The sequence below is a fragment of the Macaca nemestrina genome, chromosome 5, assembly GCF_043159975.1.
Source record: "Macaca nemestrina isolate mMacNem1 chromosome 5, mMacNem.hap1, whole genome shotgun sequence".
Taxonomy (NCBI): domain Eukaryota; kingdom Metazoa; phylum Chordata; class Mammalia; order Primates; family Cercopithecidae; genus Macaca; species Macaca nemestrina.
In genome coordinates this window covers 28057546-28072682 of record NC_092129.1, presented here as the reverse complement: position 1 = coordinate 28072682, position 15137 = coordinate 28057546, and the positions used below count along the sequence as shown (strand labels likewise).

The window sequence follows — 15137 nt, the reverse complement described above, 5'->3', positions numbered from 1 at the left end:
GCTGATTTAGGATTCCTCTATACAAGATAAATTAGATGCCTCCCTGGCAATCATGCATAGCCTATAATATATGCAAGTTAAACAGGTAAAGGCTTATACTTTTCTTATTTTACCAGCAGAAAAAGATGTCAAAAAGAAAAGTGAGAAGGAAACTGCCGTTGATGTGGAAAAAAAAGGTATTGCACTTTCTTTGTTTCCTTAGATGGATTATATTCAGGATGTTTGCTTCATGAAAGTGGAAAAAAAAAGATATTGCACTTTCTTTGTTTCCTTACATGGATTATGTTCAGGATGTTTGCTTCATGAAAGACTCCTCATGCAACATACACAAAGTGTATACAGTTACTTATATCTACCCAAAAAGTGAAGGGGTCAAAGCAAAACTTGCATTAGAGAAAGTTAAACAGGCAAAGAAGACTTTATTCAAGGTTATTGCAATAGGAGAGAGACAGGAACTGAGCCTGAACTCAATTCCACTAAAACAAACAAACAAAACAAAGCAAAACAAAACAAAATCACAGGAGTGTTTGTAATGGTTGGTATGGGGAATCGCAGGACATCTGTTTTTGCATATTAGCCTTTCTCCCTCAAAACATAAACTTTCACTTTTATATCTCCATGACAGGAAGCAGTTTCACAACGTGGAGCAAGGAGTCTAAGGAAGTTAGGCTCCTACTCTTCCACAGAAACTGAGAGATGGGGCACTGTCTTTCTTGGTGATTACATTTCAGAGGGATGGCTCTCAGTTCCTTGAGAAAGGCTTTATGGGTTGCGAAACTGGAAAGTGGCTTGCAAATGGCAAATGTCCCAGTGGCCAAGACAGGAACATTGCTTGAGACCAGGAGGTTGAGGCTGTAGTGAGCACCCTAATTGCATTACTGCACTCCAGCCTGGATGACAGAGGGAGACCCTGTCTCCTCATCCCCCTACCAAAAAAAAAAAAAAAAAACAAAAACAAAAAACAACAACGAGGTTTATATCTCAACAGAGCCGAGAAAGAGTTTACAATGACAAGTTTTCCAGTTTTCTGAAGTAAATGTTCTAAGAAAAGGGAGATCAGGAGCCACTGAAAGTCAGAAAGAAACCTATTAAGGTTTAATCAAGGTGAAGGCAACATTGGTCAAGATACAATGAACTTGAGAAGAGATACATAGTAATAACAATACCACATTGCAAAGATAAGAAGCTGAGAGAGAATAATGCACCCTATTAAGAAATAAGGTTATTCAACTATTTGACAGTTTCAATTTTTGCTTTAAATTTTGTTCTGTTTCTATTCTTGTTCAAACATGAATATTGACTTCTAGTCAGGTTAGGCTTAAGTTTACGTGGGAAAGACAATCATCTCAAGTATTATGGTTTGGTGATAAGCATTCTCACCTCAAAGATTTCCTCCACCGATCTCAGTGATGCTTAAAATTCTACCATTAGAACCATTCCATTCCTTTGACTTATGAAGGAATTGTCCCCTATTAAAATGCAAATCTTCTAAGGCTTGTGTATATGGGGTAAAAACCTAATTCCTCTCAGCTATTAAGAACTTAAAGTAAATGAGATTTCCAGATCTTTCCTGTGTAATAGTAAGCTGAAAATTGTACCCTAGAAAATGAGGTGGTAGGTAAGCTTAAACGAAGAAGATTGAAAACTTCAGGGTGGGGAACCGTCTGGGGAGGGCATGCTGGGTTAGATGGCATTTTAGTGAAAATCTTTCCCTTTCTAGGTAGTAATAGTGTATGTGGAAAAAATGATGGTGGTGAGAACCCTAAAAAGAAAAGAATAGGATGTCAACTATATAAAGATTACGATTAGCAAGCAGCAAATAGAAATGCCTAAAAATATCTGGTATCATGCTATAAATGGGGTAGAAAAAATGTAAAATGTTAAGAATTGTATGATTAAACAGCTCATGAAATGAGCAGGAAGGATCAGCCAGACATTCTGTGTGTGCAAGAGTCGATTGCCCATTCCTTTGCATCCAAGTTTCCATTATTAAGGATGTATTTTTGTAGTCTGTTGTTCTATTAAATATTCACTCATTTTCTTTTAAAGCTTTCTTATTTTCTGATGAAATATATATTCTATCATAAGAAGGGAAAAACAGTTCCGACTCTATGAGGATACTGAGAAACTGCTTGCTTAGAGCAGTGGATCTGTGAAAATTACATGATTGAGGGTTAAAGATAAACCAAGATACTTCTTCCTTGCTATTGATTTTACTAAAAGAGTTGCAGAAGAAAATTTTGAGGTGTAATTTTCAAGCATTCTTCATATGCATGCAAATGCAAAATCTGAAAACATGTTTTTGGCAAAACTCAATGATTTGTGTGTGTGGGTGTGTGCGAGCACGCTCATGCGTGTGTGTGTGTGTGTGTGTGTGTGTGTGTGTGTATTTGGCTTGGTTTTAGCTTTTTGAGGGAAATGGTGAAACATGTTTATGTGCAATGGTTCATGGGAAAATCTGATACTCCCCTGCCACTGGGAGACCTGTGTTATTAGCCCAGCAGTCATGTCAAAGTGAGGTTGTGAGCCACTGGCAAGAGAACTGATTATGCCAATATCACTTCCTACAAGGACAGTGCTCAGCTACCAAAGCAGAGACCAAACTGGGGTAATGGCTCAGCACATCTGGGCAGGACTACTCAGTTAGCGTTGCAAAACAAGTTTGTCCTACTTGGAACCAGTTTTCTGTTTGTATGCTTAACATTTTCACTTTTTATTACACAAAATTCCATTGCTTTTTCCAAATCAGTTCAACTTCCTGATAAAAAATATGCACAGTTTATTTGTTTACAATCCCTTAACCCCCAAATACTCAAAATAGTGTGTGCGTGTGTGTGTGTGTGTGTGTGTGTGTGTGTGTGTGTGTGTGTCAGAAAAAGAGAGACAGAGAGATTGAGTTTCAGTTAGTGCTAGTTTTTAACTCGTTTCTTTTTAGGGTTTAATAATTCTTTACATTTTCATGTGACAGCAATCTGGTTTACAAACAGCAAGTTTTAAGCTTATTATGAAAGTAGTAAAATTTTATGGAGATAATGAGAGAAATTGAGAATAACCTAAAATCTTGAAGAGCTGGGGAAAATATTTCATTTCTTCCTAAAATAGAGGAATATGGCAGAGCATATAATCTCACTACTGTGGCCCCAAATAGTAGCAAATTTATAAGGCATAAGATATGCCTACATGCTTATTTAATATTTGAGTGTTATTGTGATATTTTATTATATTTATGTTAATGTTAATATTATTTCTATTATAAAATATATGCATTTAGTTATATGCTATTTTATTTTATTCCCCTTATATTTTATTGTTAGGCTGACACAACAAACCTAAGGCTTACACTCTACTCAGTGATAAATGGGCTTCTATTGTATGACACTGGTAAATCACACTTTGTCAGTGATCTCTGGGGAAGATGTGGATGGGTGGGCTTTATATGATACAAAATTGCCAGCCCATTAATTAATAAGGGTTGAAACTGAGCAATTGGCACATTGGGGTTAATTATAACACTCTTTTATTTAGTATTCATTTGAAATCATCCATGGTAAAAAATAAAAAAAAAAAATACCCTCCACTTAAAAACATGATATAAAAAAATCATCTTGATATTTTTGCAATGTTATAAGGTACATTTTCACTTAAAGAAATACCATGAAAAAAAAATCAACGAAAGAAATAAAGACTTTAAAAACAAACCTCTAGGTTTGCATAGGACTTCAGTGCTAGAAACACTAAACACTGTAGTTAGTTCTACAAGAAGACATTTCATACTGGGAACTGAGTACCTCCAATGTTATTGAAAGACTAAAAGAATTGATATCAAATAATCAAAATTTGGAGGATGAAGCATCAGGGCAGATCAATAGGTTAGGAGACTGCTTTGTTCACTAGCACTGTCTCCTCACACCCACGAAGACTGGATCCTGGAAATGTGGAGGCAGGCCTCAGCAAATTACTAACATCTTCACTTGCCAAATCATTCATCTGCTCTGCCAAACCATCTCTGCTTTCAGTCTGGTGGAACTTGATATGTCTCCAGAACTCTGGCTGCGAGTGAGTCTGTAAGATGCATCCCAAGTCTCCCAAGTGGAAGTGGGGTGAAATGGAAGTTGAAAGAGGCTATCAACAGTATCTATAAAAATGATCTTTTCAGAAATGTCCAAGATGATACAATTCACACAACAAGAGATGATTTTTGAAGGCCTACACTTTATAGTGATGAAACCTATCTTGGAGTTCCCCCAAAAGATGAAAAGGATGATACAACTAAGCAACATGATCAAATTTGGAAATTCCAAGTGTTCACAAGTCACACTTACCTGAAGTTTATGTTGCTCTTCACCTTCATTGTAGATAAAAGAAGCATGGATGTTCTTTCTCTCTTCCACCACAAGGTGATATTTTTGAAGAAATAACGTTTCACCTACTTGATTAGATTATAATATGTGAACAATTAACAAGTCGACTTGTCTCATAACCAAACAATTATAACCTGGGCAAAACATATAGACACACAAGAGAAACAGGCCAAAGCTAAGACGACCCGTTGCTGTTGGGTTGGCCTTTTCATAGTTATAATTGTAAACTTTTTGGAGTTAAATTTGTCATTATCTTATATGTTTATAAACTTATTAACTGTGAAAATAAATTTTGACAAAATAACTGTTGATAATGGTATAAAATCATATTTAATGATCACACTTTACAATAGGATTTTTTTTCCAGGAATTACATGTATAGAACTATAAATTACAAGAAGGACATTAAAAGCCACGTAGCTTTTCTGAAATAAGCTACTAGAAAAGAATGAATTTGTTCATTCATTCATGCATGCATCTTGAAGGAAATATTTAAAAAAATGCCTACTATATGCCAAGTTTGTACTAGGTGCTGAATACACAGAAGTGGATAAACAGACAAGATCTGCCCCAATGGAGCTTACAGTTTGACAAGTGAGGCACACAGTGAATAAAGACAAAATGTCCATAAGTTGAACTCTGAGTAAGGGCTGTGGAGAAAATAAATTTAAGGCAATGATTGAAAATAATGCGTTGGGGTGGGAAGCTATTTAAATAGATAAGGTTATTAGAGCAGGCCTCTCTGAAAGACAACATTTAAATTGAGATCTGATGTATTGAAATGACTCAGCCATTGATTCCTGTATCATTGTGTGATGTGTATATATATATACACCACGTGTCGGGGAAGGAGAGAGTGGTTTGTGCTAGGAGTCAGAATATGAAGGAACATGTATGGGTGTTTGGATTTTATTAAAAGTGTAATGGAAGAAATTGAGTTGAAGTTTTAAATACAGCAATCTTTATAGATTACAGTTAGTGCTCTTGGAATAGACGAGATTAAAAAGAGACGTTGTGTCAAAAGAAAAAGGGAATAGAATCCAGGATCAAGACCTGGGGAAGTGCAACACGTACAAATTCAATAGTGGAAAATAAAGCAAGAGAGGCTGAAAGGAATTGCCAGAGAAATGAAAGGAAAAGTTAAGAGCTTGGTATTACAGATGTTTCAGAAATAGATGTTACAAAAAGCAAAAAGTTATCAACTTTGTGAATGTCACTTACAGTTTGTTTTACGAGGGCAGAAGACACAAGGGCAGTCGGTGGGGTGAAAGGATAAAGCCAGGTTGGAATGGGAGGTGCAAAAATGGAGACTGAAGTGGAGATTTTGCGGGGAAGGGGGAAGGATTATGTTTGTATGAGGAGTAAAGTCTTTTGTGTTTTGTCTAGGTTTGCTTTAATAGTTCAATCTAGTGCCCGATGTACATAAACAGAATGTAGGAGATTGATGCTCAGAGGGACAGAATATATAAACAGAAATCGAAAAGATAATTGAGAAATCATAGTTTGATGAGTATGTGGTGAAAAATATTCTTTTATTTTTGGAGATAATACCACAGGTGCTCTGATATTTTAAAAGTTGATGTTTTCAAATCATGACTAGGATTCTATGCAGATTGCCTTAAAAGAGAGGCATGCATTGTAAGATATACAATATATGATTAGATGGCTCTGGTGATAAAACTAAAACTCCAATAATAAATACATTCTGAGATAAAAGCCTCAATTTTAGAAAAAGATGTATCCAAAATGTCTTTTGTGCTCACTGAGGAAAGTTTGTGAAATGTATTTTAGCAAAGCTCTTTAAGGATCATTCATTTACAATATGCCATTAGAGCTTTACACTGACACATCTTTGTGGTGATGAGTTGATCAGGTAAGATTCGTCTAGTATAGAACTCATAAAGAATTTGTGCTGTTTTGAGAGATACATTCATATCTATTTCCATAGAATATTTTCAATTACTGTATGGGGCAAATAATATTAAATTCTGCACAAGCTAAAACCTTTGGCTATCTGCTTTCTCTCTACAAAATCTACTTTTGTCATTGAGAAATTGCAAAGAGTCCTTTACAGAAGCTTATTGCTTTGAATATATCATTAAATGTTATTGTCTACCAGGCATTAGAATATCATCTATTTTACTTTTGAATCTTTTGTAACAGTTGTTCTAGCTCAAAATAATATATATGGCAGACTACAGATCACTTAAATTTCTACATTTACATGTAACTAAAAGAAACCTATTTGAAATATGTATGTGTACATTTATAATTGTACAAAATAATATGTAGTATCTTTCATATGTATTCATGTTAAGTTTTAGTTTAAATGAACATCCTTCCATTTTCTAGACTTGTGTATTGAGACGATTATAGTTTCTTTTTTCTGATCACCCACATCTTTCTCCTTATTTGAAAAGCACTTGATTTTAGAAAGTTATCTTTTCTCTGGGGTTTTGCAAACATGTGTTTGGGCAAGATTTAACAAATGCGTCCGATTGGTATTGTTAGACACTGAAATCTAGATAAATTTTTTCAGGATATTTGATAGTAATCCAGGAGTTACTATCAAGTTATAACATGTAGATAATTCACAGACTTTTGAGCGATATTGGGACAGTTATATTATTTTATATTCCAGATAAAATGTTTAAAAGTTCATTCAGATAAGTAAAAAATGGGAAGTCTAGTACAAATTAGACCTGGTTTAATCAGTAATCCCCAGCCTTGACTTAGTGAGGCTTCACAATTACAAGTTACAAGATTCAAGTTAGCTTTTTTTTTTTTTTTTTGACGCGGAGTCTTGCTCTGTGCCCCAGGCTGGAGTGCTGTGGCGCGATCTCGGCTCACTGCAAGCTCCGCTCCCCCGGGTTCACGCCATTCTCCTGCCTCAGCCTCCCGAGTAGCTGGGACTACAGGCGCCCGCCACCTCGCCCGGCTAATTTTCTTGTATTTTTAGTAGAGACGGGGTTTCACCGTGTTAGCCAGGATGGTCTCGATCTCCTGACCTCATGATCCGCCCGTCTCGGCCTCCCAAAGTGCTGGGATTACAGGCTTGAGCCACCGCGCCCGGCCCAAGTTAGCTTTTTGTTCTGCAACAGGTTAGGTTGCAAATCTGAGTTCCGATGATGGAAGCTTGACTGTGTTGAAAACACTGGATATGTTTGAAGGGTTTTGAAGGAAACAGAGTATATTTTCAAGTGTTTTATAATCGTGGAACTTATGTAAGACAATAGTTGTTTACACCTTTGAGAGTAAGAGATTTTCCAACAGTGGAAAGTCTTCTGACTTGTCACTTACTATGATATCTTTGACTACCTCTGATATTAGCTCTGGATTAGGCATATGGAAGCTAATCTGTTTTAGAGAAGATAAAATGGAGTTACCACCATGACTTATTGTGGGAATATCTGAGATAACTTTTCACGTATTCACTTTTGGTTTGAACAATACAAAAGTGTGCTTGGGCTGAATGCAAAAATGAGGTAAGGGCATTTTAGTTTAAAAAGGGATTTAAAAATAAATATAAAAACTCAGAAAGAGAGAAGGTTCATATTAGAAATATATAGGCCTGGAAAAAATGGACTAGTATATATGTGACTATTTTTCATCTTTTTAATGTTTACTTTGGGGACTTGGGGTTACCCTCCCTGAGGACATAAACAAGATCACCCCTAAACTTCAGAGTTGTGTTATATTATATTACATTGTATTATATTATATTTATTTTTTTGAGACGGAGTCTTGCTCTATCACCAGGCTGGAATGCAGTGGCATGATCTCGGCACACTGCAACCTCTGCCTCACGGGTTCAAGCAATTCTCCTGCCTCGGCCTCCCGAGTAGCTGGGACTACAGGCACATGTCACCACACTAGGCTAATTTTTTGTATTTTTAGTAGAGACGGGGTTTCACCATGTCAGCCAGGATGGTCTTGATCTTCTGAACTCGTGATCCGTGCTGAGGTTACAGGCATAAGCCACTGCGCCCAGCCTATTTTATTATTGTTGTTATTATTATTATTATTGTTATTATTATTATATTTTGAGACAGGGTCTCGTTCTGTCTCCCTGGCTTTAATGCAGTAGTGCAATATCATCTCACTGCAGCCTCAACCTCCTGGACCCAAGTGATACTCCCACCTGAGCCTCCTGTGTAGCTGGGACCACAGGCATGTGCCACCATGCCTGGTTAATTTTGTTTATTTTTGTAGAGGTGAGGTCTCACTGTGATTTAACAAATGTGTCTGATTGGTATTGTCAAGCTCCAGGCTAGTGTCAAACTCCTGAACTAAAGTGATCTTCCTGCCTGCATTTCCCAAAGTGCTGGGATTACAGGCATAAGCCACTGCACCCAGCCTTGTGTTATCTTTTATTAAGTTTTTTCAATAGGGAGAATTGAAATATATATAAAGAAGAATCAATAAATATCAGTAAATAGACCGTATATTTCTTCTTTGTATGCATTGATATATCAATATTTTTACCAGGTCTTGCACACATATTAGATAAATTATTTTAAATTCCAGTTTATACTTATTAATAGGATAAATTGTTTTCTGAAAAAAAAAGAAATAAAATATGTAATTACACAGTAGTCTCTCACAAATGTCATAAATTAAATTTTCCTGGGAAAATGGCGCAGAGTGGCACAGGAAGTGGAATGTCAGTTAAACCAAGTTATTTTTAATCTGTTAATCTCAATTTAAAAATATGGAGAGATTTTGATCAATTTGTTAAACAACAATGTGACAGTGTGGCCTGAGTTTTCTCTGTGATTTGAGATACGTATTTAATCTTGCAGATGTGAAATATCCAGGCGAATTTTGTTGTTACATATCCTAGAAGTCTACAGGATTTTCCTTTCAGTGCAAGTAAAGCTTTAAAAACATCAAAGTGATATCTCCCTCAACTGCAGCCTCTCTAGATATCCCGAAAGTGTATTTTTGAAACAACAGCAAATTCTGCCGGTTAGATTCATTTTATCAGGAACATTTTAAAGTAATCATAAGAACAGTTATTAAATCTGTTTTCTCATTTAATCATAAGAACTCTGTAAGGTAACCATTATAATCCACCTTTTATAGAAAGAGAAATCCAGCATTGGGATAGGTAAATAACTTGCCCATCATCACCAGTAAGTAGAGTGAAGTCAGTATGAAAGTCACCAAATTAAGCTTCACTGTCTTGTGGGACCTGAAAGCATGTGGTCTTCTAATTCTAGGAAACAATGGTGGTAGACTGCTTTAGTGTCTTATTTTTTTCCATCCTCTTTTTTTTTTTTTTTTTTGCTAATTTCCTTGAGATGATATTGCAGACAGTGGTAAACATGGAGGAAAAAATGCAGAAGAGATCCTGTAGGTCTGACTCTTACTTCTCTTGTAGAAATTATGCTTTCCTTCATTCATTCACTCAACAAATATTTAATAATCCCATAATATATGCAAGGAAATCTGCTTAATGTTGGACATAGATCAGTGTAATAGACATAGAACTTGTCTCCAAGGACTTTAGCAAACAGATAAGTAAAAATTATACCATGAGCACTATCATAGGGTAAATGCAAGGGCTCACACAAAAATCAAGGCATAAGTATAGAAATTATTTCACTTTTATGGTAGGTGGGAGACTATTACAGATCTAGAACAGGGACACCACTGGCCTATATAATTAGGTATTTGACCAAGACACGTATCATATTTATTTTTAATCCGGATAGAGACAAACACTTTTAACAGTGGTATATCACTGAAGATACTCGATCTTGCAAGTGGCACGTCATCTAAAAGAAGGAATTTATTAGTGTATCCAACTACTATTCTGTAGTAAACTGGCTTTGAGTTTAGCTTGATGCAGAGGTCACATGATATCATCAGGATATTTCCCTCTCTCTGTTTTTGGACTCTAGTCCCTTGGGATTGGCCCATGTAGCTGTGAATTGGCCATAGGTTCTGCCTTATATCTTCTCTTGTTCCTGTCCTGCTAGGGGCTTGGGAAAGCAGGGCGGGGGGCGGGGGGTGGGGGCAGGAGTGGAATAGATCAGTGTCCTGAAAGTTCAAACAAAAACTTGAGTAGTATCAGTCTCCATAGGCCCATTCCTGAACTAACCTTTTTGGTGAGGATGAAAAAATAATCTGATTGTTTTATCTTAGGCCATGGGTCCTATCCCTCCAGCAGAGAAATTACATAAACTTTGTCCAAAACATTTGAGCTGAAATTGCATTGGGTGATGATTCCCTAGATTAGGTTTAAAAAATGATGAAATGGAGTAGCTACAACATTGAAAAAGAAATATAAGAATTCTCTTCAAGAAGTCATTTCTAGATGGTGAAAATATTGGTGATATGATTTCTTTATTTTTATTTAGAGAATAACAAGGGAGAAATTTTAGTGTCATCTATGGAGGGAAAACTTAAGTATTTTAGAAAACCAACCCAACATAGAATAATGTAGTGTGATCAGCAAAAGCAAATGAAATTGCAGGTTTCATTCATAAAAATATTATGTCTAGTAAAGATTGAAATCCTTTCCCTCTACTTTGTACTTTTAGAATTACACTTGGATAATAGTCTTTAATTTTAATAAAGATATTTTGAAACAAACCAGATTATATTCAGGAGAGAGTAGTTCAGAAATGTGGATGTGTAATATGGAAATGAGGAAACAGAGAACATCAAAGCCATGTTTCTAACTTTGATCTACTCTCCTATTTAGGTGTAGATTTACTTTTTATTATCCCTAAGAATGAGGACTCCATGGTGGAAGTTAGAAGTAGACAATGTGGGATGTTCAAGATTATATGGGGAAACTTTTAAGTCAGTGAACGCTGCCATTTGAAGTTTTCAAACAGAGGAAGAGTGGGTACCTTTCTTGAATTTGTGGAGGTAATCCTGTAAGAAGAAGGATTACATTACTTTTGACAAGACTTACAAGATTCTATTTTTTTCAAAATTAAACATCTGGCTAAATGAAACTGATGTCTAGATTATTTAAATTTTGAAGTGAAGTTATTATTATTATTGTTATCATTGTCTTAAATTTAGCCACTTGTCTAACTCTTCTAGAAGGTTAGTTATTAAAAAAAAATAAAAATGGTGTGGTCAAGAGTTTATTCCAGGAAGTGAGGCCATAGTAAATGTTCACTATATATAACCTGTATTTCCACCATCTCTCCTGACTGCCTATTCCAGCAAAATACATCACTGTGAATCTTATCATAGAATGTTTTATTGATGTCTGCATAAACCAAGGGCACTAAAAAATTAAAATTTATTACACATGTGGAATAATGATTAATTGTCCTCAGGGCAAAGAAATATCTTGAGACATCTCAGTAGAAAAACCCCAAAGACAATAAGCCTAAGGTAGGAAAGAAAGTTTAATAATTATTTATAATGCAAAAAATAGGGAAAAATGATTCACACAGACCAGAAAATAAGAATTGTGGTTATTATTTGAAAGTTTGTTTGTTGTAAGTAGTTAACGGAGGCTTGAGGAGCACGTGTAATCAATTGTCTCTGCAATTTTTTTTTTTTTTTTTTTTTTTTTTTTGAGACGGAGTCTCGCTCTGTCGCCCAGGCTGGAGTGCAGTGGCGCGATCTCGGCTCACTGCAAGCTCCGCCTCCCGGGCTCACGCCATTCTCCTGCCTCAGCCTCCCGAGTAGCTGGGACTACAGGCGCCCACAACCGCGCCCGGCTAATTTTTTTGTATTTTTAGTAGAGACGGGGTTTCACTGTGGTCTCGATCTCCTGACCTTGTGATCCGCCCGCCTCGGCCTCCCAAAGTGCTGGGATTACAGGCTTGAGCCACCGCGCCCCGCCTGTCTCTGCAATTAAAACAGTATTTTTCAAAAAATAATTTATGGCAGTATAAACAATTAAGTAATTCTGTTAGTCACTTGCACATATCCTGTTAGCTATATTAATTTTGGAATATAAGGTCAAAAATGTTGAAGTAGCTTATGCTAACAGACAAAGTAGCTAATGCTAAAAAACACTAGAAGGAAAGGCACATAAAATAATTGCCTTGAAAGATACCGTGCTGGTGTAGAGGTGAGAATATGTTATACAAATCCGAGGAGAAAGGAGAAAATACACCATGGCTTGGACATGTGATGCAAGCCTATCACTGGAATATGGTAAACCACTTGGACTGTCTTCCCCCTAAAAATATGTATAGACACCAACATTCCCAAGAATTTGTACTACTTACTATTATTGCTCCACTATGCCGCACATGCAGCAGGGGCTCAGTGGACATTTGTGAAATCAATCCTAAGTTAACTTTTGAAAGAATGCCTGGTGATTCCATTATGTTTTAGAAATGGAATCCTAATAGTTCACCCTCTCTTTTCTGAGACTACTCTCTCTGAACTGTTCCTTTTTTAAAACTCTCCTTTACCTTTTCACCCTTCTTCTCAATCAGCCAAATTATTTGCTTCCTATTTTTCTCAGAAAATAAAAATTAGAAGAGATCTCCCACAAGTGCTGACCATCAGATCTCATAACGTACTTCATCTGTCTCCTTACATTCTCTGCCTTCTTGGTGGAATACAATACAATACAATGGTTTCAATGTTCATACTTCTACGAAAAATCCTTCCACTGGTGCACAGTATATGCCTTCCCCACCTGCTAACTAAAGAGCATCACTCCTGGAATTCTCTCCTCTGCAAATTCATTTTGATTTCTATGGTAATTCTCAGTAGCATAAAATGTGTTATGTCATATATGTGCATATGTATCTCTCTGTGTGTGTAGATAGCTAGATGATTGATGATAGATAGATAGATAGATAGATAGACAGACAGACAGACATGTTGTGTGCTATATAAATATCCTGGTATTGACAGCACATCCTTCTCAAATTTCTGCCTGATTTCTCAGATCCCCTTTACAGCTGAACTCCTCATAAGCATTGTCTACACTCTCCTTCCAGTCTCTCATCCCTACTGTACTCAGGCTTTCATCTCCACCACAGTTCTTGTCAACTCTCCATATTACCATGTCCAAAGGTGAACTCCATTCTCAAGAGCATTTCACAGCATCTTTCTTCACTCAGCCTCTTAGACAATATTCTTTCCTTTTAAGTTCTCTGGTCACTTTCTTGTTTTATTTTGCTGGTTTCCTCCCTTTCTTTCTGGAATCTCAAATTGGAAGCACTCTAGGGCTCAATTCTCTCTCTATCCTCACTTCCTTGGTGATCTCATGGTCTTATAAGTTTAAAACCATTCTTATAATAATGACTCTCAAATGTGTATCTCCAACTGTGGCCTCTCACTGAACTCCAAACTCACACCCTCATCTATCCAATTGCCTATTCACCATCTCCAGTAGACTTTAAATATCCAGTAGACTTCTCTAAGTTAATATGTTTTTTTAAACAAAGAACAACAACACCCCTCATCTACACACACACACACACACACACACACAGACACACACCCCTCTACCTCTGAATGTGGCTCTATACTCAGTATTTTCCTCTTATTAGTAAATTACTACAACTTTTTCTTCCCCAGGCTTAAATCTCTCTAGCCACTGTTGACTCCTTTATTTCTCTTCCTGACTTCATTATTAAATCCCCTCATTTTCACCTTTGAAATATGTTTAGTAGCTGAACTTTTCTCACTACCTTTATGAACCATGTCAGCTCTGGTACCATAGCCTGTTTCCTCTAAAGTGAAGTTGATAGTGTAACAACAATATGAAAACCCTTGAGAATTTCAGCAACTTTGAAAAATGAGAAAGCTTTTTCTTATTCATGCATAAGTTGGGAAAGTTGCTGTACTCATCATAGCCGCTTAGGCACCCAGGTTGATGCACCTTTACAGAAGCTTCCACTTCACTCAGAGTAAAATCTGAAGTCTCCACAAAGGTGTAAAAGGCTATTCATCAACTGAAGGGTGAAGATAACACCTGAGCAGCCTTTCTCGTGCAGCAAAGCCATTAACTGATGTCCTAATGGCACATGCTTGCCATTTGTAATCATTTGTTACTTGAAGAAATTTCTTCCATTTCCAATAGAACTCACAGTTTCAGCATTTAGATTTCAAAAGTACATGTACAATTTAATTTCCTACTGTAACTGAATTTTAGCTTCACTCAAATTTTATCAAAATGACAAGACAAATGAGCGTATGAAATCTTAACTCTCAGTTAAAAAAAAAAAAAACGCAGACAGAAAGCTAATTGATGCATGAGTTATTCTTTCTTGTTTATAGAGGGCCTGTGAAAACATAATGCATATAAAAAGAGCCATGACTTCAACTTTGCTGTAAAATGGTCCCTATTGAAAGGATTTAGCCTTGGTGAGAAGGTGTGGATGTGTGAATGTCATTGTGAAAGAAGTGGGGCCGAATAACCAATTAGGGACAGGAAAGGACAATTAGGCAGGAGGGAGTTAAAGACTGCAGGTTAGAAAACAGTTTTTTTTTTTTTTTTTTTTTTTTTTTCAGTTTGATGCCTTGGTAACACGAGACATAAAGTTTCCATATGTGCCTTTGAATGTGGATGGGTAGGGTATAAAAATACAATGATTAAAAACTCATATTCTTGCCTAATAAAAGACTGAATCAAGAAAAAATGACAAGGGATAGTTCTAATTTTCCTCTGGCATTTCTCTTTTCTTCTTATTTTGCTCGTTTGGTGAATGACCCTTCCCCTAAACTCCAACCATGTAGGCTCAACTGGGGTTTCAAGTTCCTGTCATCATTCCACCTGTCACTTTCCCCATAAGTGTGGACCCATGACCCAGGTTGGGCCAGAGTGCTGTCCAT

At 36.5% G+C, this 15137-nt stretch overlaps 1 protein-coding gene across 27 annotated transcripts in view; it reads left to right on the top strand.

Annotated features, from left to right (window-relative positions):
- The window catches only part of LOC105465538 (triadin), a 408157-nt gene that overhangs the window by 183418 nt on the left and 209602 nt on the right, over positions 1–15137 (top strand). For 22 of the 27 annotated variants that reach the window (XR_011623327.1, XR_011623326.1, XM_071096392.1 and 19 more), the window contains exon 12: positions 117–176. Coding sequence is in view for 25 of the 27 variants with exons in the window: in XM_071096392.1 (XP_070952493.1) it covers positions 117–176 (60 nt within the window). In the remaining 2 variants the exon portion in view is untranslated. The remainder of the gene's footprint in view (positions 1–116; positions 177–15137) is intronic. The other 5 variants (XM_071096399.1, XM_071096381.1, XM_071096402.1 and 2 more) reach the window with 3 other exon arrangements.